The 24930-nt window shown below is 41.9% G+C and overlaps 1 protein-coding gene across 1 annotated transcript; it reads left to right on the forward strand.

Moving 5' to 3' along the window:
• Positions 1–2718: 2718 nt before the first annotated feature.
• lrrc24 (leucine rich repeat containing 24) lies at positions 2719–18391 on the forward strand. Its single transcript, XM_076744108.1, has 5 exons — positions 2719–3153; positions 12420–12614; positions 14375–14653; positions 15029–15197; positions 16279–18391. Exons 2-5 carry the CDS (start codon positions 12453–12455, stop codon positions 17520–17522), a joined length of 1854 nt encoding a protein of 617 aa, XP_076600223.1. The 5' UTR covers positions 2719–3153; positions 12420–12452; the 3' UTR covers positions 17523–18391.
• Positions 18392–24930: the final 6539 nt, after the last annotated feature.

Below are 24930 nucleotides of genomic sequence, written 5' to 3' on the forward strand. Positions count from 1 at the left end.
CTGCGAATCAAGCTGTCAAAGTTTGTCTCTGCCTGCCATTTCGCAAATAGCTGAAACCTATCAGTTTTAGTAACAAAGAGATGGATGATTCAGTCACAATTATATTTCTCACAATAATAAGGGGCGTGTGTTTCCATTCTACTTCTGTGCTAGTTTGTTTATCTTAATTCAAGCTTCCTTCGCAGACTGTGATTCAGGAAAAAGAAATTGCTGTTTTTCTATTTGATGTACCTGAACAACAAAGAAACCACATGGTAGAAAAGACACATCATTTCAATATTAGAAGTGGAAATCCATAGCAGGGCTGCACACAATGTGTTCCCTCTTTGATATAGAGGTGTTTTCATTTACAAGGCAAGTTGAGAAAGAGAACATTCCTAATTACATTAAATCCCTATGGGAGGAGCTGCAAAAGGGATGAAGGGTTTTTACTCAAACATACACACACACACATACACGAACGTGCGTGCACACCAACACACACAAACACACGCATACACTCACATGAACACACACACCTGGAAAAAGGCTCAGAGAACCTCAGTAATCTCAGGTTGGCCACACAGCAGCACTAATGGAACTGTGTCTAGTTCAAGTGCACTTTAGACAGTTGGACAGTAGGCACAGGGCTGATTTCCCCACAGATCTGCGGATTCCAACTGGCAAACATGACATTATAAGCCCAACTATCTAACTCTACAATGGTTTAATAAGGTGCTTTTGTTTTTTTTTCATGGCTGGAAAACACAACTTGTTAGCAAAGTTTATGAACCAATTTATGTGCAAATAAAATGTGGATGGGACTGTGCATGCATACAAATAGCCCGTGTGTTGCAATTTAACATTTGTTGCTTTTCCTCTAAGCCAAAAAGGGAGAGTTAAGAGCAGCAGGATGAGAGGAAAGATGGTGAAAGGAGCCCTCTGCTCTTACAGACATTTGAGTGTGATGTTAATTATCCTGATGCGGGTCGAAATAGGTTCGTGCTGGCCCAGAGGGGGTAGGAGGAGATCATTAAAATCCGAGCTCAAACACACACACACACACACACACACACACGCGCGCGCGCGCGCACACGCACGCACACACACACACACACTGCCGCCCTCTCAGTATCACAAAGACACGCAATTAGACACAAACTAATGTACCTGCTCAAGCATGGGAACCTTCTCACACGTGGCCATGCATCAGCGCGCATGCACACGCACGCAGGCGTTAATCAAGCGATGCTAAATGTGGGTCAGCGCGGTTTAAACCGCTGTGGCGTGTGATTAGTGTGTGATCATGTCATCATCACAGGCGTAACTTGGTGTACCAGCGGGGGTGCTTCAGCAATTTATTTCAGTAATTCATTTCAGTAATTTCAATTATTTTACTTGGCGGGAGGTAGCGGTGAGATTGCAACAGAGTAGCTCAACTAATTTCAATATATATATTCAAATGTTGGTACAGCAGAGCTAAGCCAGGAGGCTAAATAGTTAGCTAAAAGTAGGCTAAAGCTTCAAAGGGCAGGCAAACGGATACGTTTGCAGTTGTGTAGGTCCTGTGGCTCCTTCATCTGCAGTTAGCCCATTAGCTAGCCAACATTCAACCATTTGTTACTTTTTTAGCTAACATTAGCCATGTTAACAATTTAGCCATTACTTTTAGCTAACTATTTGGAGTGTGTGTCCACTATCGTAGCTAACTTTTTTATCTGCTTGTCCATTATTTTTGCAAACTTTTTAGCAACTTATCCATTATTTTAGCTAACTATTTGAACTGTGGACCTATTATTTTAGCTAACCAACGTAATTTAACTGCTTATACATTATTTTTAGCTGTCTTCTGAATTGAGTGTATTAGCTAGCTAAAATGAGGATAACTAGTTTACCCAGTTAATTGTGTCGGATAAATGAAATGGCTTGCCAAAGTATGAAACAGTTGAAATAGTTGGCTAAAGTCATGGCTAAATGGTTAAAACTCTAACTCATAGTAGTATGAATGCAAACTTGACCAAACTGAAGTATGAAAACATGTCATGTTTATATGAACGCCTTTGGAACATGATGGGTGGTGTTGATGAGGGGGTACTTGAGTGCATCTGTGCTCTATGGGAACCGAGGGAAATGAGCCCAAACCTAAAAGCATTTCAATGTTACAAATGCCGGACAGCAGGGGCCCTGAGAGGGCTGCAAACTAGAAAGTAACCTCTGCTCAAATTCATTCTCTCCCCCACCACCAGTCATGAACTGCAGCCGCCTGCTGTGACTGAGCACCAGCCTATAGTTTGGTGGGATAGTGAAGCGCCGGAGTTCAGCTTCTCTTGCCCTTGGCTAGACAGAAATGACACTTTTTCCGCGCTTTTCCACGCTTATTCTCTTCGTTGCCACTGCAGGAAGCACCGGGACGAGCGTCCCTCTGTCAGGGGCTGAGCGTGGAGGATCGGATCTGAAGCCCGTGACCCTTCATAATAAAAGACAAGGCCGCTGTCCGTGGTGCTGAAATCACTCTCTGCAAATGTCTTGTTTCAGAAAAAAGCGACGCTGTTTGTCCTGGTTCATTTAGCAGCGGGGATTACACTTTTAATGCAACTGCCCGGGCAGCGATGAGAAAACCGAATTTATGCTTTGAAAGTGAATGAATGAGAAGAAAGTCCCCAACCCCCTCTCTCTCTTTCTCTCTCTCTCCTTCTCTCTCTCTCTCTCTCTCTCTCTCTCTCTCTCTCTCTGATGCACAGCGAGAAAGAAACAGAAAGGGGGAGGGAGTTAGTTCAAGCAGGGATAATTAGAGGAGTGGGTCACTGTTGGAAGATCGCGTCCGCGTTGAGGGAAAAGGCAGGAAAAAAAAAGGGGAAAGCCAATCAAAGCCGCCTAACAATATCAGAGGAGAGGGATCAGAGTGGAAGTCTGCCACCATCAGCGCTGACGTCCGGCGTCGGCTCTCAGCGTCCAGTTACGGTGGACGAGCTCAGCCTGTGTGGACTCTAAACAGCTGCGAGCGGAGCGGAGCGGAGGCAGGGAAACAATGCTCCAGCTCATCTATCTGCACTGATTTCAAGTGGGCTTCCTCTTTTTGTCTTTTTAAATGCTTTTTATTTTTATCATTATTTTGTCTTCCCGAGCAAGTGAGGAGAGTGCCGCCGAGATCAAGTCCACGTACGCGGGGAAACGGTAGGTTGCAGTTGTGTGTCGGGGGGGAGAAGAGGGGACAGTGTGCGTCTGGGATAGTAACACAGAGCTTCTCAGATGTTGTTTGTCAGGGACTGCAGTTTTTTTTAGACATCATTTAGTCTCACGTTCTCACATTTGACGTGGTTGGATCCCAAAGATCACATAAAGGAAGCTTGTTTTGGTTTATGTCTGTTGAAGAGTCAAACTGGCTGCTGTGTACTTTGGGAGATTAAGTGGAACAACAGATCTGAATTGTCGTGTGTTTTGAGGCGAGGATTATATCTTGTTGAAAGATGTTGAATGATTTGAAACGTTATTATTTGAGCCTGAAGGCATCCAAGCCTCAAACTGACATCCGCTGCCCATCAGTAGCTCATTCACTCATGGTTTCATCTTAATGTGTGTGAACAATTAAAAATAAGTACAACACACAGTACAGATCCGGTACACGTCAATGAGTAGAATCAGTCCAAAATGTAGTCGACTCTTACCGATACGAATGGGGTGGGAAAAATATTAGAAACACTTCTCAGCGCAATGCAATACAACAGCAGCAGAAACCAGAGACCCCCTGTGGCACACTGATTATGATCAGTCCATGAACGTCTGTGTTTACAAAGCTCGTAATGCTCAGCGGCATGACTGGTAATGTGTAAATGAAATTCTATGTTCATTATGGAGGCCACAGTTAAAGATGGTGATGTACTGGATGACATTATACTGAAAGGTCCATTTATTTATTTTTGTCATTCCCATTTACATAAGAGGTCAGAATATTAGAAACACCTCAGGATATGATGCAGTCCACTACAGCACTGAATGAACACCTCTACGGCAGCGTCAGTAAACACTGAACATCATGATGGAAGTAGATTTTATAGCAGAGCAGTTGGATTGGATAGCATTAGATGGAGGATGTGAACTTAATGAAGTGGACACAGTGTATATATGCATGGATGTTATAACATGCAGTTCAACAGCACCACAAACTGCAGCATCAAGTTGAATTCGAGCCTCTCTCACACAACAAATCTGAACAGTATAATCAGCTCCAATGTTGGATTAATTGCAGTGCTGTTGTTTAAGACTGCATTCGATTCAGTGAGGTGTACTTTATATTCTTTATTAGTCACTAACCAACCATGCTGCTGTGCTATTGTTAAATGGTCTTGCTGTTTCTATTAGTAACACACAATTTGAAAAGGCGATTTTTTTTGAAATTGTTTCAAATCAAATGTGTCACAACAGTGATGTTTTTTCTGTAGTTTGTCCCTTAGACATTTCACCATGGAGCCCCTGCATTTTCAGATCGCTTGGGAATATTAAAGTGATACTGTTGTGATGGGAGTATACGGGAGTATAATAAGATCACTGCTGAGCACAGCACACATCCTTTAGGAATCTGGCAGGAATATCGCACGACAATGCGGGAGATGCCAGGAAGAATACAGTTTGATTTGGTCACTGCAAGTTTGCTATTCCATACTAGTTGTCCCTCCGTCATGTTTTCTCATTCTGGCTTGTAAGCGTAACAGGTTCTTCCTTAATGTCAGAGTTTTAATGCATGTCTCTCTGGTTAATTGCCATTCTGCACATGCAGCAGAGTGCAGCCAAACAGCGGGCCCTAGAGAGGAACTCGTTGGTTAAACTCCGAGGGTGGGGTATCTGTCTTGTGTGGACAGATCCGTATGGACAAGTTGACTTCTTATGCCCGCAGAGATGTTGAATTTTTCATTGGCTACTGTCTGCCAGGCAATGATGAGCGAAATCTCTCTTGGCTGTAATTGTAAGCACCCGCAATTCTGGTCTGACCTGAGAACAATATGGGCAAGATGGCAAAGATCAGCTGAAATAAGAAATGCATGAGAAAACAGACGAGAAAAAAAAAAAGATTGCTTTTACAATTTTGCTATTTCCCGTCTGTACGCAACACACAGATAACCTCAATGCAGGCAACATGCCAGAGTGTAATTTGACATACATCTGACATCCATCACTTGCAGTCAGCAGATGCTGTCACTTCCATGGCAACAAAGAAACATAATTTATGAGCATTCAGTGACTCCTTCTGCAGACACTACTGCACACCCAGTATTACTGAAATGCAATAGCGAGATGATAAGCAATCGTTATCGAAGCATTGCAAAGTATTCATTTCATTTTAGCACTCACACACACACACACACACACACATACACACACACACACACACACACAGGCACGCACACACACTTCCCCACACACTGTTATTGCTGCTTGAGTAATACCTGCACTTTCATCTGAACTGCCATAAAAAGGAGTAATATTTACAATTCAGATTCACCCATCTGGAACATCATGGGAAACACAATAAGGCAACAGCTTTAAAGAAAACAGAATCAAATACAAATTCATTCATGTGAATACTTTTGTTAAAGCTGGGGAAAATATTAGAATGGAAGGGATTGTTCTGTTTCTCAGTAGAGGAGGAAGTGACTCCCCCTCATCCATCTTCCAACCTGTCTGATCTCATCCATCCATTACAATGTGAATCACAGCTACTGAGCAACCGTCACATGTGATTGGTGTGCATGTGTGTGTTCACTTTTGCCTCCCTGATTACTACACATTCACAGTCAGTGACATATAAGTGTGGCGTGAAGTCAGATTGATGAAAACGGAGCAAAAGAAATATAAAAATCAAACCACTCCTTCTGCTCTGGCATAATCCACGGACTCATAAATTCTGCAGCCTGTCAGATGAAGCTACTGTGAATGAAATTGCTCTGATCGATTATATCAACCAACCTTGACAAGCAGAATGGGCAGTGTGCGTGTGTGCGTGTTCAAGAGAACGAGAGATTAGAGAAAATTGGCGTCTGAAAAGGGGCAATGCCAGAAATTATGAGAAAATACAGGAGTAAGTGTCAGAGAGGTGAAAAGAAATTAACAGGAAACACTGACAGTTGTATTTCAAAAGGTGAAAGAGTGCATGAAACTGCTGCCAACGTGTTTACGAAATGCCTGCATAAAATGAAAGACAAAGACACACATATACAAACACAGACTATGGTTGATGTCTAATTCAATTTTATTGGTTTTCCAACAATTTACCTGAATATCACTTTAAAGGGATAATGCGCCTATTTTATTTTATTTTTTATTTTTTTGCCAGCAATCCCACTCTCATGTGTGGATGGTAAATACGAAGTTACAGGTAACAAAATCCACTTAAAATTTCACTCTGCACGGTCTCCACTGGTTGCCTGGCAACCACACCGACACAACAAGACTCGAGGAAGTCGCTGAGTCTGAAATAAAACCACAACTTGAAAATTTCTTACTTTGCTTTTTTGTGTTTCTGTGTTTTTTTGTTTGTTTTTTTGTTTGTTTGTTTGTTTGTTTGTTTGTTTAAATACGAGATGTACTTTGTTAATTAATGAGCATTAGAGATGCTGCTTGAATTATTTTTTTCCCAGTATTTACCTTAAGCTAAGCTAAGCTAACTGGCTGTTAGGACAGACAAGGCAGTGCTATGGATGTTTTTACCTAATGCTCATCAAGAAAGTAAATACGCATATTTCCCAAAATGAGGATTACTCGTGTCCATTTTTTAAATGATTTATAAGTTGTAACTAATTGCTTAATCAATGGTAAATAAATCTTCTACAAATCATTTTTAGATCAGTAATAACTGAACACGACGTGCCAGATGGTTTGATACACGGAGCCATCTGGGACATCATCCATGGAAACTGTTTAAAAAAAAAAAAATACTTGACAGGTGATTGGAAGGACCATCTGTCTATCACAGGCTAATATCAACCAATCAAAATAACGAACCGCACGACATGGTAGGAGATCGAAACTCTTGCCAGTACCAGTCGGGAGGAGAGCGAAAACATCTTTTCCATGGAAAAAAGCCTTCACTGCCATTCTTTGCTCTCCACTCTCCAGTTCTGATATAACTAACGTTACAGGAATACCTACGCTAACCCCGTTAGGAGCCACCATTTTTGTTTTTGCCACACCCAACCACGCCCGTTGCAGCAAGCAGTTCCTCATAGGACACTGTGCTGAGGCCACTTACCCATAACTTGAAGACTGGCTAGATGGATTCTTGCATTGCGTGATCTCATGATCTCATGAATCCAGCTGTCTTGCAAGGTAAGTAATAACCCATTAATAACAAGAAATCCTGCATTGCCAGGTTGTAAAAAAAATCCTTTAGCTGTTGTTAGAAATGTTAACAAGATATTTATACAGGCTTAATAAGTTGTTAATAAATGGATTTTGGTCCAGCTCTTTTCCAGAGGAAAAATGTCATGCAGCCCAATCAGTCAGACAGATTCTTCATTCCCCAGCACCACAAAAGCCTTAATAATGGCTTATAAGTGATCTATAAGGCTCAAGTTAATGACTCATTAACCATTAAAAAAGCCCATTAGGTGCTACTTATAAATCATTTCTAAAGGCTGTTGTGTAAAAGTGGTGCCCAAACAGCAGATTGTTAGAGAATCAATAAAGGTGACTGAGACTTGCGACCATGTCTATGTGTGTGTTTCTTCTTCTCATTGTATTGAGCAGACTGGCAGCGGCTTCATAAACTGTGTTGTCCTTTTATGAAGGTGGCCTTATCAGCAAGCGGTACCTTATTTATGTTATTATTGCATTATTATTTGTGTATTAATTGTATCTATATAAACATGTTCTTCTCCAAAAGCAGTGTGATTTGTGCGCATGATACTTAAGTTGTTTTGAGGTCAAACATTATTTGAAAAGGTTTTGCTTCGCTGGCTCTGCTTAGTCATGCAGGTAAATAATGGGATTTTAGAGAAAAGAAAGCACAGAATAACAACAAAGAAATTCTTAAGGCTACAGGAGGTTAAAATCCTTTTTATGCTTTGAGCAATGATGACAGTGAGTGCACGAAAGTAAATCTTGTGTGGAAAATGGATATTGATTATGCAGTCATACACTTGCCATTGTGCTTTTATTTCACAATTATCAGTTGCAAATCAACTTAGCATGAGAAGAATTCCAATACAAGAAGCTGTTGAACCTTAATAGATAGTTCATTTTTCGAAATCCTCCTTAAGTCATTGCACTTACAGCTGAAGTAAGAGCACTTCTGTTCAATGCACGGAGTAAAATGTGTCACTGGTACCGTAGCTTGCCAATGAAGCATCACATTGCCCCACACAAAATCAGAGTTTCTGGCTTGCTGCGAGCCTCCTTGCAGTTTATCTCAATAACCTTTGAGCTTTTCTGCTGGCCAGCTTACATTACCAACAACAGTCTCTACATCGCAGACAGACCTGTCACAGCAGTTCATCATGTGAAGATGTGAAGATTTATCGAGTTTGTCTAAGCACGCGGAGACACAGTGAGGGTTTTAGACTAAATGCTCTGTTAGGAGAGGTGCTGGAGTGCTGCTGCATAGAGGGTGATTGTGCCTCAGGTAGCCTGACAGTGAGCTACACACACATATACATGCACAAGCACACATACACACACACACACGCACACTTGGCTATAAGCGACATGCACTCATTTACTTTGTTTCTCCTCAACATAGACATTTACAAATGCAATCCCGAACCCCCTCCTCCATATCTGCTTTCATGTTGAAAATCAATGGCTGTGGAGCCCAGCAGGACAAAGTAGTAGAGGAAAAATAAAGAAATCAATGCAGGCTTATTAACTGAGCAGTGCTTCCTTTACCGCTGACACAAAAAATGTGTGTGCATGCGAGTGTGCGTGAGAGTACGTACATGGCTGCCAGTTTGTATCTGACTCGTCTGTGTCTCTGAATGATGATGGCTGCTGCTGGTTGAAGACAGGATGTGCGAGTGCATAAGCATGCGTGTGTGTTCCTGTATGTGTGTGTCTGCCAGTCAGAGTGTGTGTCCCTGAATGTTGGTGGCTAGTGCTTGTGTACAAGTGCTAGTTTGCAGGCGTGCTCTGCATGTCTATGAGCATGTGTGTGTGCGTTCTTGTGTGCGTGGCGGAGACTATCGCTCAAAGTCAGTGTGTTACTCTTGGGTTAGTGCCACAGCGTTCTCCCTTTGCCTTGGCCTCAGTCTATTTGTGGACAAAAGGATGCTCTGAGACAAATGATTTAGCACCTGTCAGTCAGAGCAGAAGGACGAGAGATGAGAAAAGAAAGAGGTCAGAGATGGGGAAGGGGAAAATGATGGAGGCTTTCTGACAAACCGTGAAGGGAGCAGGGGAGTGAAAAAAGAGAAAGGCTAAAGGAGAGGAAAAAGTTCAAGTGGGGAGAAAGAGAGAGTTGGACTAAAAGAGAATTTACGATTTAGCTCTGGGTCATCACATAGCTCAAGTTCCTGTGAGCAATTTTCTCCAGGAAATGACAGCCTCTATTTCTGTAGAATTGTTTGCCTAACACCAGCTCACAGGAACTGTGCGCTGGCCTTCGGGCACAGACCTTCCCTCATAACAAGAGTTACCATAACAACGAATGAGGCCGACCTGCACCAGTGGCAGCACAGGGATGTGAACTTTGCTACTGCCTCCAGCACTCTGGCTGTCTGCTGCACCTCCGACACATCAACGCCTTACACTCCTTGGCAAAATAAGAGAAAAACAAAACAGCATTATGTGGAGAATTTTCTGTGCTGTGAGTGTTTGGCCGGCCGGGCTGTGATTGTTCAGCAGAAGATGATTTGTGTGGGGCGTGAAAACAAAGTGCTATGTCAAGAATAAAGAGACAATTGTAATTTCAGAAATGTCCAAATAAACAAACTCCAAGCTGCTCTGGAGTCCAGTGCAAACACTGTCTGCAGAGCCGCACCGTGTGGATGCATGTTAGGAGGTAGGCGCTCATGCCGAATACTGAACAGTGTGATGAGTCGTTTATTAGATTTCCCTTTGGCATTTGTTGACTGACATCTGCCCTGGCGGGTCTTCCCAGCCACTCTCCTTTAACACTCATATCCACGTATGTACACAACCGGAGGCCTTAATCATTCTGTTTACACATTTTCACACAGTCAATAGAGATACGTTGCCGACCTCGTTTTTTAAAACCAAACAAAGCAGCCCCCTCTATGAAAACGTCAACTGTGCCGAGAGCAGCTTAGCTAACAAGCATCTGATTGTGCAGATTACGCATGTTCCGCAGAGGATTACTGAGACTGAAATGAACAAATTGACCTCTTACCACTGAAATCCCACATCAGCATGACAAAAGATGAGAGTCGGGCACACTGAGGGCAAACCAAATCTGAAATAGCACAGTGCATACTGTAAGACAAGTTGCAGTCAGCAGCATTATTTAAAGACACCGCTCCCCAAATGGTGCTTTATTTTTGTCATTGTCTCCTTTCTGTTTGCAGACCTTGATAACTCCATAGGTTATCCCTGTCTCTACATCTCATCAGCCCTGTACTAACACTGAGTGCGTGGCACGATTGCTGCTCGGGCTTTTAAAAGACAGAGTAACACTGAAATGAGCAGAAAAATGCATAAGCTATTTTCCCTACCTGGCAGGGTGTCATTTGCATTGATGTTGGTCTCATATTCTAACAACAAATAACAGGCTGTGCATCCTGTTCTGTGTGTATTCTTAGCCGAGGGCAGGCGAGTCTCTTCCTCTCTGGTTCCCTTCTGACACTTTTCGAGCAAGTCAAAGCTATTTAAAAGTCATCTCACTGTGAGAAGGAACAAAAGCTCAATGACAGACCAAGGCCTTATTCAAAATTCAATTTTTGTGCTTTCTCTCCCCAACAATAGAACACATAATTTCTCTCCACGCTTGTTTGGAGAGCTCTAGAGAGGAAATGGTACGCTTTTGTTAATAAGTGTCTCTCTGTTTTTGCTGAGAGAAGATGATTGAACGGCTTATGTAGGTCACATTGTATTAATCTGGCTGGCTATCCTCCTAAATGCGCTCTAAATCAAACATGCCATATTAAAATCCAGTTCATTGCTCATTTGCTCAATAATGTAGTGTGGCTGCTCTGAGAATGACTCCTCAGCCACTGAAATAGTGATCCTGCTGCTGTAGTGCTTGGACATTAAATTACTGGTCTGGATTATAACACTGCAAATGAGACATGTTTGATATCAATCTGACAGAACAGTTCAAACACCCTGCAAACTGAATATGAGTCACAGTTTATTTCAGATACAGGACCCTTTCATCGCTTCACTGTAATGAGATCTGTGTGCATTCTAATAATTAATAAACTCGATGATCTCCAAATCACTCAGAGGGAGATGTAAATGCTATCAATTATCTGTCTGGGTGATTCTGCAATCTTAAGCAAACTAGAGATTTCACAAGACAGACAAGCTTAATGGGATACGGAGACATGGCCGGGGTGCACATGAATGTTTTATAACATTGTGAGACTTAAGATTGGATCAATGAGATGTCTGCTTCTCCACCGGATGAAGACTGTATAGAATGAGGCAGGCGGCTCAGCAAAGCACAATAAATCTACCTGCTGTCAGCACAGCAGAATGACGGGCTCAGTGTGACATTTCAACATGTATTATATCTCCAGCCCTGCGGTATCTTCATGCGATCTGCTCCCGATGAACTGTTGTGAACACTGCTGGGCTACATGATGTTGGACAGCAAGTCTGAGGCCGTTTTGATGTGAACAGCCAAGCGGAACAATAAATCCCTTCTGGGGTGTATAGAAATAAAAAATGTGCATGGATGAGTTGCTCGGTGATGGGTTTATATCAAAGGGAGATATTGCTGCAAGGTGCAACAAGCCGCCAATGCTGACGTTTTTTTGATGGGATGATTAGAGCTGGCTACCACTTGAGATTTGCTTTAAGGAGGTAAATGTGGTTTCTGAGATTATAAGGGTCAAAACAGAGCCTCTCTCTTTCCTACACATTTGCACGTGTGTGTGTGTGTGTACCTAAGACAAAGAGAGAGACTGAAATAGAGGGAGAGTGTGAGGGTGTTTGCGCATGCATTAAAAAGACAAGAGAGAGGTCCTTGAGGCAACCTGCACATCTTTTATCACATCTTTAATTAATTGAAGCCCATAATAGAAGCTGCAGCAATTCCACTGAATAGACGCAGTTGAATGGGAAACAGGCAGGGATGCGGAGATACTCTTATGTTCCGCTCGTTTTTTATCAACCCTTCCTCACCGTTTCACAAGTATCTGCTTATACAACGTATCTGCAGCTACTGTCAATCTTTGCTTTGCCGATGCGATGCAATACCGTGAGGGGAAAAAAGCTTGGTGTTACAGTGATTGACGCTTACTTTAGTTCCTTCCTCCACCTTCTCTCTCCAGGTTTTGTCTCTGAAGGTCCACTGTAAAGCCACCATGGGCCTCCTGTGGTTCTCCAGACTCGTCCTAATCATCCTGGCCTGCATCCCTCGAGCATCTCTGGGATGCCCCTCCGGCTGTCGCTGCTACAGCCTCACAGTGGAGTGCGGATCTCTTGGGCTCAAAGAAATCCCACAGGGTGTCTCCTCTGTCACTGAGGTCAGTTGGGCATTCAGCATTTAGTTAGGGCACTAGCTGCCAGTGTATTGCAGCTGACCCCCCCCCCCCCCTCCCGCATCAGTGGTTTTGTATCAGTTGACTCCCTCTCTGATCCATTCCTATTACCCTGAAATGATTGTGGTTAATCAATTCGCCGTGACCCTCTTTGATGTAAGCCTGAGGGAGGGGCTGCGCTGTTAGCTGTGTAATTATTCATTCTTGCTCAGAAAGTGACTCTTGCACACCCTCTGATCATCTGTTGAAAAGATGTTTAACATTACACCATCTTTTCCTCTTCTGTTCAGGCCCCCCAACATTACTGCAGCTCATGAATATTAATGAAAAGCATGTCCCGGATAAATTGTTCCATTAACCTCAATCAGCAGGTCTATCTCTTCAGTCATGCTTTACCTCGTGGCCTGTGTTTACTTCTTTGAAAACATCACCAATGAATGCACATTACCAATCAAGCTAACAGACATGCATTATGGATCAAACACATGCTCTTGTGTAGCTCCAATCACTCAAACATTTTTTGTTTGAAGATGTTTGCTGACAAGGTCTGTGATTTCTGCAGTATTTGGCAAAATAACTGAACCACTAAGAAAAGGGAAAAATGCTGCACAAGTCATTCTGGCTATGCTCACATGCATTCTAATATTCTACAATATTCCAAATTTATACGGGTCACGTAAACAGCATATTCTGTTTGGATAATTTGAATTAGGCCTTATTCCGAATGTAGCATTTTCCGATTAAGACACGCGATATGCTGTCATCATTCAGCATTCTTTGGACACATATCCAGCGCATTCGGAATATGCATCCCAACGGACCCTTGCTGAACCCCTCCTCCAAATAGCAAATGTCCAATCATAACTTAGTAACTGTACCTAGGCAGCAGCAGGCCTGTCAAGCTTTGCAGAAGAGCGATACTTGGAAACTCAAGAGTTTGAAACATGGCATCGTTATTTAGTCTTTTAAACCTAACACACGAAAACTAACGTGCTGAATGAATTAAACTTTGTCTTTATCTGCTCCAAAATAAGATGCAAACGCTAGCTTGATACTACCTAAAGTACTAACCAAGCATTATGTCCAAAGGCAATGGGCATGTTATTTGAGCATTGTGGGGTTGCAGGTTACAGTAGAAAAATCCCTGTTTAGAGTAAAGATAGCAGCTCAGTGTTCGTTTTGGGGAAGTTCACACCTAATTAATTAAAAATGTCAATTTTGAGATTTTTTCTCAATTTTCTTAAGTGCTGCTGTCAATAAGTCACTTTCTCTGAACATACAAAGGTCCAAGATTTGTATCACCACTTGCCAACAATATGCCAATTCATGCATGTGTATTCTGTCAATTGAATAAGAAAGTAAGAAAAAAATAAGAAATAAGTATTCAAATTCGCACAGTCTTCTTAGGCCTCGATCATTGCTGCTTGGGGCTACATTTATATTTATCACTATGGTCAGGAACTAGCTCATTTTCACATTGTTTGAAATACCTATATAAACATATGCCCAAAGCTCTGCACAGCCCATGAGTGCAGATAGCTCTACAGGTGGCCCCATTGTTAATGTAATCTCTCCTCATGGTTGATACATTTTTCTGCCCTGTGAGCACAGCACAGCAACAGACCAGGCTTACTTTCTATTACAAAACAAAACACCAATTCAAATATCACATCCCCTCCTCTGTGCCTCTAGTGCAATCAATTTGTGACCACTCTAAATTTTCATTTACCCCGTCTCCCCTATAGACCATCTTCCTCCAGGACAACACTATAGTGCAGATCCGTCTTCAGGACCTGACTCGGCTGGGCAGCCTCCATTACCTCTACCTTCAGAATAATAGCATCTCTGCCCTGGAGCCTGGGGCTTTTCTCAGCCAGGGCCAGCTGCTGGAGCTCGCCCTCAATGGCAACCTCATTCACCTGGTCACTCCAGACATGTTTCGTGGTCTGGAGCACCTGCGGATCCTTTACCTCGCTGGGAACCAGATCACTCGAGTGCAGGACTACACCTTCAGGGGACTGCAGGTTGGTGGGCTGACATAAAGGAATGAATGGATGAATGGACAGCAATGTTTAATGCTTATTTAGTTTGAAGCATTACAAAAACCTTCACTGTAATCCATTTTGGTGAAGTGAAAAAGCTTAGCTTTTGCCAGCAAAGCTGAAGCTATTCCAATATGGGATGCCTCTTCATGGATTATATAGAATGACGCCTGCAACTGTAAATCCAGTTCATGACAACATCTCTGACTAATCCATACTATACAATAATACAGTATAGATTGAGTCAGGTGGAACTGAGTCATCCAGTCTTTACATTTGACATTTCTTTCCCTCTTCATTTAACTTGAACATTTAACATTTTCCTTAGCCTGCTTTACTTCTTTTTGCTGTATGCAGCGTCTGCAAGAACTCCATCTCCAGGAAAACAGCATAGAGCTGCTAGCAGAGCAGGCTCTGTCTGGCTTGTCATCTCTGGCCCTGCTGGACCTCAGCAGAAATCACCTCCGCACACTGGGAGCGTCATCCCTCAAGCCGCTTGTCAGCCTGCAGGTGCTCCGTGTCACAGGTAAGCAGAGCAAGGACAGAATTCCTGGAACACATTATGTCTTAATGTAATATGTCAAAATCAAGTCAAAATACCTTGAAAAATGCTCCCATACTACAAATGGGAAGAACTGACTCTGCCCAAGAATGCACTGCAACAACCACAACCAACAGACACGTCAATGATGATTAAGTGCCCTTTAAAATATGTTACACATCAGATTTTCATCCAACCATTAATCATTGAGGGAAAAAAACAAAGTTTAAATTATCATAAGCAAAATAAATGTGTTTATTGTTTATTAGCTTAAACATTGGTGCTCAAAGTTAATTCCTGATCTTGCAAACCGTAGTTGAAAAAAAAAAAAAAAAAAATCCCACCTCAAGGTCCATTTAGCAGCTTTTTTGGAACTTTCAATCTCATCAGATGAGCTTCATCAGCAGATGGCAACACATTGGTCAGTGGCCTATGCTTCAAACTATGACGCTCTGGGTAGCCCTCTAGCATCATGTTTGCACATGCGTGGCTCTGTGGTCAAGTTAGCATTAGTTAGATTTAAAAAAAAAGTTTGCTGAGAACGATGATAAACTTGTGCATAGCACTGAGAAATGGTTGCAGTTTGGTTAGGTTATGTTTATTCACTTACAAAGAAATCAACCTTTACTTTTGCTTTCACATGGAACATGAACCCTGGTTTTCTGGAAGTCCTGTACTTGACTCACCCAAACACCCAAACCTCCTATATATGTAGATTTTTTTTCATTCTTCAAAATACACCATTTCTATGGAAGTCTATCGGGCTGCCCTGCACACTGAAAAATGGTACTAAAATGATGTTCAGTGCCTTAAAAAGTGACGCCAAGGGTTCCTGAACAAGCATCCGTATGTGATGAGTTGGGAATGAACAAGTTGCAGATGGAGTTTGTCCTGGAATAGCCGATGTTCAAATTTTCATTTTTTCTGGGCACTTTAAAGTATCCTCATCCATGTTGACTCAAAAGTTGGGGTTCAAAGTTCATTCTTGACCTTGGAAACAGCTGTTGACAACACCACACACTTGTTTTATCTGTTTCCCTTGTCTGCTTCCATTCCTGACCTCCAGAGAACCCATGGCGCTGTGATTGTGCTCTGGGCTGGCTGAGAACCTGGATCAGAGAAGATGGTCAGCGTCTGTTGAGCTCTGCCGAACAGCGTCGGCTGATGTGCTCTGAACCACCTCGCCTCTCCCATCTCAGCCTGGTGGAGGTTGCTCCCAACAGCCTGGTCTGCATTCCCCCTGTGGTGCAGCTTGAGCCTAGTCACTTGACTGTGCGACTAGGGGAGAGCCTTCGTGTCTCCTGCCAGGCCTCAGGATACCCTCAGCCGCAGGTGACCTGGAAAAAAGCCTCCCATGGCAAGCCCCAGTTATCACCTCGAGGTCTGGTTCAAGAGCTTGGACCCAGTGGTGAGTTCTTCAGACCTGGGGCTGGAGGAGTGGTGACAGCCCTGCCAAGTAGTGGAGGGATCAAGATTGGAGGTCGTGGAGGAATCCAGGGGCTTGTGCGTGGAGCTGAGGAGGGTGGTGAGAGGGACAGCTTTGATCCAGATATGGGCAGCGGCATGCTGTTCCTCAGCAATGTGACTGTAGCGCATGCCGGGCGCTATGAGTGTGAAGCCTGGAATCCCGGTGGTGTAGCTAGAGTTACCTTTCATCTGGCTGTCAACATGTCCTCTGCTCCATATTCATCTCACTTCTGGCCTCGATTGAACACACAGTCATTTGTTTCCTCTTCATCTAACTCCTTCTATCAGCCAGAGGTTCTGGATGTTAGCCAGGAGCCGCTCTATGAACAGGACAGCATGGACTTCAATGCTCTGGGCCCTGCTACGCAAACCGCCATTGCTGTTGGCATCTCCTTGCTGGCACTCACTGCCATACTCCTATTGATTATGATCTACACTCGTCACCAGCAGTACCGCAAAGAAGAAGGTGGTTCCTACTGTACCAGCAAGGAAGAGAGCATCCTCTACGTGAACGACTACTCTGATGGACCCACCACCTTTGCACAGCTAGAGGAGTACCGTGATGACCATGGACACGAGATGTACGTACTCAACAGAACCAAGCCTGTTCTGGGCTCCACTTCATCCCGGTGTCCCATGATGAGCGGGTTTGTCCAGCAGAAAGGTATGAAGGAGGCTCTTCTGGACCATGAAATGGTGCAGACACTGACCAGATCAGGAATGGGGCTTCGCAGAAACCCAGCGGATGGAGGAGAGGGACCCCTAACAACAGATCCAGAGGAGCTCTTCCTGAGTCAGAATCTACTCTTTGGATCACAGGTTGCCTATGAGATCCACTGCTAAGGGGTTTTAACTGTGTTTTAACATGAAACAATATGTTGATGGACTTAATTAAAGACATTAAAGGAAATCACCTAGGTGCAATGATTTGAAGCATATGATTATGTGGTCTTCAAAAGAGGGGAGAGTGTCAGGTAGTGGTTGCTGGGGGAAACCGGGATCACAGTCAGCCTCTCAGAGATCCTCATCTGATTGATTGTATGACATTAAGATGGGTCAGTGGGATGAACAGTGATAATTAAAGAGAAAATAACAACTGAACCATACATTTCTGTCTCCAAGTCAACCCTTTAAAGATACTTTTGCGTGGCAAACATCACCAGAAATGGTTAAGTGTTACAGTTCATCTGAATCCTCACAGAAGATGCTGAGACTGTGCAGGACATAGTGGCAACTAACAATATGGATTAAACCCAGTGATTCATATTTTGTACTTGTTCTTTTCTTTCCGTTTTGTTTTGTGTGTGTTGTCAGTGTTTTGTGTGAATATGATAAGCTAATTTTCACTGTGAAGTGCAGTTGTTTTGTGGTCCCCGGTTCATTTTTCATTAGAATTAGACCGACACCAACGCTCTTACTGAAACTGCATTGTCATTACCCACATGAGTGAGTGGGCCTGGTGTTTTTTTTTTGTTTTTTTTTTACATATCTACCATAACATTACACAGCATATTTCTTGACGTTAACACATCATGTTTTTTTCTACTTATTTGGTGCATCACTAGAACAAGGGATTAACATTTTTATTCTTTTATTCAGTCTGAAACTGACTCTTTGGCAAAATTAATTCCATTAACATCAGTCTGTAACAACCCCTCTAATGTGAATATTGTACATTCTGTCTTTGGTTTCTACATAATAAAATGTATTTGAAAAGATTCATTGTCTCTTTTCTTACAAGGACAGCCGGTCAAATCAACACAGCTAATCTATCGTCAAACTGTATGCTGAAAGAGCTTTTTGTATTTTCTTATTCTTCCCTTCAACCCGTGAGATGTAGGTGAGTGTAAAGGATGGGTTTTTATAGGAAGGCTGAGGCTTTCAGTCACTGTGTAGAGGTCAGTCTGTGAGAGATCCATGGTTCATAAACTCTTATTCTTTCCCATTGCTGCTAAGCATTGTAGCATCAGGTGTACTTTCAAAGCTGCCTGTGGACTAAGATAGGAGAGTGCTATTGGAAAGGCTTTTTGAAACAGTAAGACATCTGTGCTTCATCCCAAGACCAAGAGGCATATTGACACTCAAAAACATCAATATTCTTAGAAAATGAATGCTTTTTCAGTTTGTGTGGATGTATCTTAAAACTGTCTTACATGCCATGCTTATTTCATGATAATCCAATAAGGAACAACTGAAAGGCATCAAAAATGGCATTTTATTAATAATACTGCCTGTCATGGCCACTGTATTGCATCACTGCCATACCAGTATGTTAAGTGGCGTAAAACACTTGGGAATGCACCTTTAACCTTCAGTGATGACAAACTTTCCATTTGCAATTGCTGGAAACTTGACAGACCTATGTGAATAAAGAGATAAGGTATTGCAATAATTTGCTGTATCATCCAGGCGAGGCGTTCATAGAGAAATCTAATTTAAAGGAATGGCTCAACACTTTGAGAAATATGCTCACTTTTTTTTTTCAAGACTTAAACTGGAATTATATTTCTGAGAAGATGCACATAAACATAAGCATGAGGGCTTGCAGAGGAGCTGACGCTGACAAATTGCGAGTTATGTAGTATAACTATATCTTGGCAAATCACACCCAGGTGCAGCGACTTTCTGGAGCTGCTCTGTGCAGAAGTGCTGGATGAAGAGATGAACCATTCTATTGTTACTGTAACCCCCGCCCCCAGATGACACTGTATGTACATTTTCAGCAACAGCAGCCTCACAGCAGACAGCTGAGCTAATACAAGGACAAAATTAGATCATGTCCCAAACACTGAAAAAAAAACAACCTGACCGAAACCCACCACAACAGTCCCTTATCACAGCTGAAGGTGTATTACGCTGCCCATCTCACACAATGAAATATTCCAGTTGTCCTATGAAGCAAATGGATTTCCTCTGTGCCCACTGTGATACAATTTTCAGGCTGTGTCATTACATGTCCAACAAAGCCGTGCTAACAATGGTTGTCATGGGCACAATGGCAAAAGCTCAAAATGTCCAGCTTTTGGTGAGACTAACAGCCTGATTGTCATTTTGAGGTGTGTCTGCTGTTTTTGCACAACCTCTCTATCACTGCATACATGCTGAGCGTACTAAACTGTTGTTTCATTTTTATACAGGGCGCACCTCCCCTAATCACTCTGTATTATTTTCAAAGATCCCCACCAGTGTACCTGCAGGCATGTGCTGTTGATCAGAGACCTCCATAATTGATTGAACAGGCAGAAAATTATGCAAAAATAATACTAATGATAGCAGTAATGTGAAAATCAAGGTTTTAAAGTACTGCTGCTGCTAAAAGCCCCCCGCTAACAAGCACAGGACGCGTTTTACCTTTTCCAGAATGCACTCGCACTTTGTAATGCCACAGAGGTCATTGTATATGGGCTATGAACAGTAAGTGGATTATTCAGCCGTTTTTGATGCAGAAAGAGATCTATGGCTACATGTTTAAGATTCTGGAAAGCACATTATAGAGCTGTTTTCAAAATCTGAATGTTTTATAAGCTTGTGGGGGAGATTTCAGTTTGTGTTTTGGATATTAAAAACATTCAAGGACAGTCAAGGACAGCTATCAATGTTAGACCTCAAATTATTTTCATTTAAAAAAGAGGAAGAAAATCTAATGCAAATTGAGCAACACTGCACAATCACAATTCACATTCACACTATACAGGAAACGGATGCACACCAGTCTTCATCGCTGGGATGTTTTACCAATGAGATTTCGGCTTTTCTTTTTATAGTGAAGGTTGCCTGTGATCCCATCAATCAACATGTGGAGTGAGGATGCATCAGAGAAGAGTGAGACCTCATGGTTCTCATACTGATGCTGTTCTTTTTTTTCTTTCTTACTTTTACCCATCCACCTTCTTTCAAGTATCCGTTCTCTCCCTCTTCAAACTTGGTTCAACACAAGGGAATGAATTTTTGTATGAGGTCAAATATGAGATATCTGGGACTGAATTATTAATGCATTTCTGCTCTGCCTCCTCAATGGCTTTTCCCAGAAGAAGGGTTTTGGACAAATTTCTTCATAATGTTCGGTGTCATTAACTCTGCGCACAGATGCTGTCCGCGCAATTTTGTTGTGGATTAATGCAGATTTGATGCTTTGTTTAATTGCACTGAAATTATGTTTAAATATTTCAGAAAATATATATCCGAGCAGGTATCTAAAGGGTTGAATGCCTGTGTGCACCTGCAGGGAAAATGAAACAAAAATAGACTCAGAGTAGAACCTGCAATCAGCCCCCTTGAGTGTTGATTCAAGGCCTGTGTTAATAATATGCTTTTCAAGGTGTTTTTTCATTACTCTTCCCAAAGCATAGTTTTGTTTGAATGTAGAATTTTATACATGGTAGTTTTTATTCGGGGCATGAATGAACGGCATGTGAATTCTCGCCCTGGACTACATGATTGAATGCTGGGAAATCAATTCCTGTCAAGATTACATTTTTTTAAACCAAAAATAAGGCTGTCAAACAGACAACACTTACACAAATCTAAGAAATGCCTCTCTCTTCCCCAACCCCACCTTCTTCAGGGCTGGCAGAATCCTGTGGAGAGCAAATAAAAAAAAATAAAAAGGCAATGAATCACGCTGAACTTGCAGTCAGTGCAGAAACATCTATGAATGATTTTTTGCAAATTCAGTGCAATCATAATAGTACAGCCTGTTTGGTTTAAAGTCCCAACAGACTCAATGTTTCATGGCTATTTATTGAATATTACGCACACTAAGATTTGGTCTTTAACAGTGAGTGGATGTTACTCTGCATTTCACAGTCATCAGCGATAGAACTTTTCGACCAGCTTGGCATATTTCAACAGTGATTCCCAACTCCTACCCCAGGGGGTACTTCTGGTGAAGTGCAGGGGGAACATAGAGTAAGTAGGCTGGTTCGATATAGGCTGTAGAGTAGTGCCGCTAATTAAATAAATAAATACATTAGGTTTTGATAAGAAGAAAATGTGCACATATTGAGTCAGCTGTAACACCAGAACACTATGTATGTGCATAGTTAGCAAGCAGAGAAGAAGAAGTTTGAAGCATACATGGCTGAGCTAGATAGCTTGAAGTAGGCTAACAAAAAATAATTCAAATGGTTAGCTAAAAGTAATGGATAAACAGTTCATATAGCTAGCAGTGATAAATCTCTTCTCTTCTATCTCGTCTATTCTTGTAAGGAGCACCTGTAATGAAAATAATTTCCCCTCAGGGATCAATAAAGTATTTCTGATTCTGATTCTGATAAATGGTTGAAACAGTTAAATGCAGGCTGTGATATAACTGGTTGAAATAATACATTCACCTCAGATACACGCATCAGATAATTGGCTGAAATAATTAGCTGAACGCTACCACTTCACCACAGATATGGGATTAAAAGGACGATCATCAGCACAGCACGTCAGTTCTCCATGGTGACAACATTTAGGTTGTTGTATAATAAGCCCATGAAATAAAAACACTATGTGCAACAGTAGGCTATTGTGGATAGATTTTGGATGATGAAATACTACATTAATTTATTTTGAACGGCCACAGACAACCTATTATGTTGTGATACCATATAAACTTATTATAAAACCCAAAGAGCGACACACTGACCAAGCACAATGTCTCTTACAGCAGTAAGAATTGATCTAATTAGCACCTCCATGTAAATATTTGTCAGCATTTGTCAAACTGCTGTAGAAGAAGGTGTCACTTCCTTCCAGCTCTGACACTCCTTCACGCTGTGTGTTACAAAAGTGGCCCAACAGCTGCTCAGATGTAGATGCAGGCTGATCATATGTAGCAGATGTTGATATACACCACATGGCACAGTCCCACTTCTGGAGTACAAACGGAGTTAAGGGACAAAATCACGTCATCTGAGCATGGACTTGTTGCTGAAACACACAGCCTTATATAAGTAATGGTATTAAATGACATCCAATTAAAAATCAGCTTGAATGAACACATTTGGAACACGATGGGAGGTGTTGATAAAACACAGACTGTAATATCATATAATGTATGCAAAGTGTTACACGTGTTGGTAAAGAGGAAAACAGGCTGCAGTTAAATGATTTCCTATCACACATCATTGTTGTCAGTAGGCTGTAAATAAAGTGTAGGTGAAACCTGCAGTTGTCCATGTGACACTGATGGAAATAATATTCTAGTGCCAGTGTGTGTCCTTCATCCCTCACCGTCACGGTGGGTGCTTGCTTCCCATCATCCCTCAGCAGGCGAATGTCATATAGTGAAATGTGAACGGCTCTGCAAGATTGCAGACCTTGACAGCACGTCCGATAGCGGCTAAGTATCGAACCACTGAACACCAAACAGTGATGTTACCTTCCTCTGCTCCACTCAGCGTAATGGTGACCACCGACACAAATGGGCCATAGACTTGAACATAACCCATATGTTAGAGAGGTTAACAAGAAAGTCAACTGCTTTGACATTGGAAGGTGGTTACATTTAGCCATGGAACATATATGCAGCTATTATTGAGTAGAAAATCTTAAAAATGTTCAGAATAACAGCCTGTATGATGGATCATACACATTTTTAGTTAATCTGGTTCTAATGGGATTTGAAAAGGTTTCATAAGAACAGAAGGAGAATTGTTTCATTTTGCAGAGCACCGTGTAATCCTTCATTAGAGGTATTAGTATTAAATAAAAAACAACAACTTTTTCATAGAAATGGAAATTGTCATAATGTCTCTATATCTTAAACACCCACTTCACTTATTGGGGTGATGCACCTGAATTCAGATGAGTGGACTATTTTTGATTGACAGAGCCTCGCAATGAGTCTCGGCATAAAGTTTTCAAGAATAGAAGGCGGCGCAGATTACACGATCATGTAATTTTTCAGCAGTGTGAAAGTTGTAGTGCTAACACCCCTCAGGCAGTGGTAGCAGAGGGAGTGGGTGGTGCATCGGCAGCGTTTCAATGATATGAATGCATACAGTATTTAATCATCACAGGCAGAGCAGTGTTTTATAATTCATCGTCCGGTAATCATACAAAATGTTCCTAAGTGTGCTGCACTGGAGCTTCACAGTGAGGAAGTGAAGCAGGAGCTCTGCAGAAAGTGCATTGTCCCAGAAAACATAAGGCCCCTGGTGAGCTGGAGCTGTCACCATAAAATGACTCTATTATTTCCTCGAGTAAAAAAAACCACGGGCGTCATCAGTGACTGAATTACCAAACTCAACTTAATGTCCACTTATACACTCAGAGCAAGACAAAACAGAGTTGTTGCACCAATAAATTGCACAATGTCAATGCTACTACGGAACCATGAAATTGATATTGATCCCATCTTGTGCTTCTATTTATGTCAGTGTCTTCTCTCCAGCAGGGGCTGTGGATGTTCAGCATATAATATAGGCTGAAGCGATTCTCCCACAAGACTCCACATTTACTTTTATTTTGCTTTGGATATGATCAAGCTACAAGTAAACTCCCATATGTTAAATAACTATACGAAGTAACTATATAATAACTATAAATAACTATTTTAAAAATATGTTTTGAAGACTACAAAAACAGCACGTTGCATGTCTTTGTTCTAAACAATGAACTGTTAATTTTTACCCAATAATTTATTCCACAAGACAGAATATTTTAGGAGTTTGATAGATTTGTTGATGCTGCATCTGTCTACAGTTCACAGTCAGAGGGGTTTTTTATGCAAATAGCCAACATCAGGGATTCATATCTATCTGATAGGATTCTGAAATCCAGCATTGTTGCTGTGAGGACTCACACCAAACTCGTCAAAGTCAGACCGTAAGGCTGACAGAAACAGTTATCTCTCAATATTTTTAAAGCACAATAAATGTTTCACGGATAATTGATGTTATTCAAGGGCACGGCTCAGTCAAGCAAACAGATATTAACTGCACTGAAATTGTTCTCGTGGTGTTTTTCTGTCTGTGAATATGGAGGGCAGCTGTGTGCCAGCATTCAGAGTTTCACTGTGCAAAGTGGTTCAGCAGTTGTCTTTTTCCAAGAGGACTGCAAGAGGCAGCAGCTCATTTGAAATGTTGATGTTTTATTCAATTAGGTTCCATTTTGTGTATTGTCAAAGTCAAACTGTGGGTCTGCAAAAATGAGAAATGAGCCCAAACATTTCAGAAACTATTTGCTGACGTGTAAGTAAACTGCTAAACTATGGAATATAGATGGACAGTATTTCAGTCTTTTTCCTCTTTTGTAGCAAAGT

Source organism: Chaetodon auriga, chromosome 12, assembly GCF_051107435.1.
Source record: "Chaetodon auriga isolate fChaAug3 chromosome 12, fChaAug3.hap1, whole genome shotgun sequence".
Lineage (NCBI taxonomy): Eukaryota > Metazoa > Chordata > Actinopteri > Chaetodontiformes > Chaetodontidae > Chaetodon > Chaetodon auriga.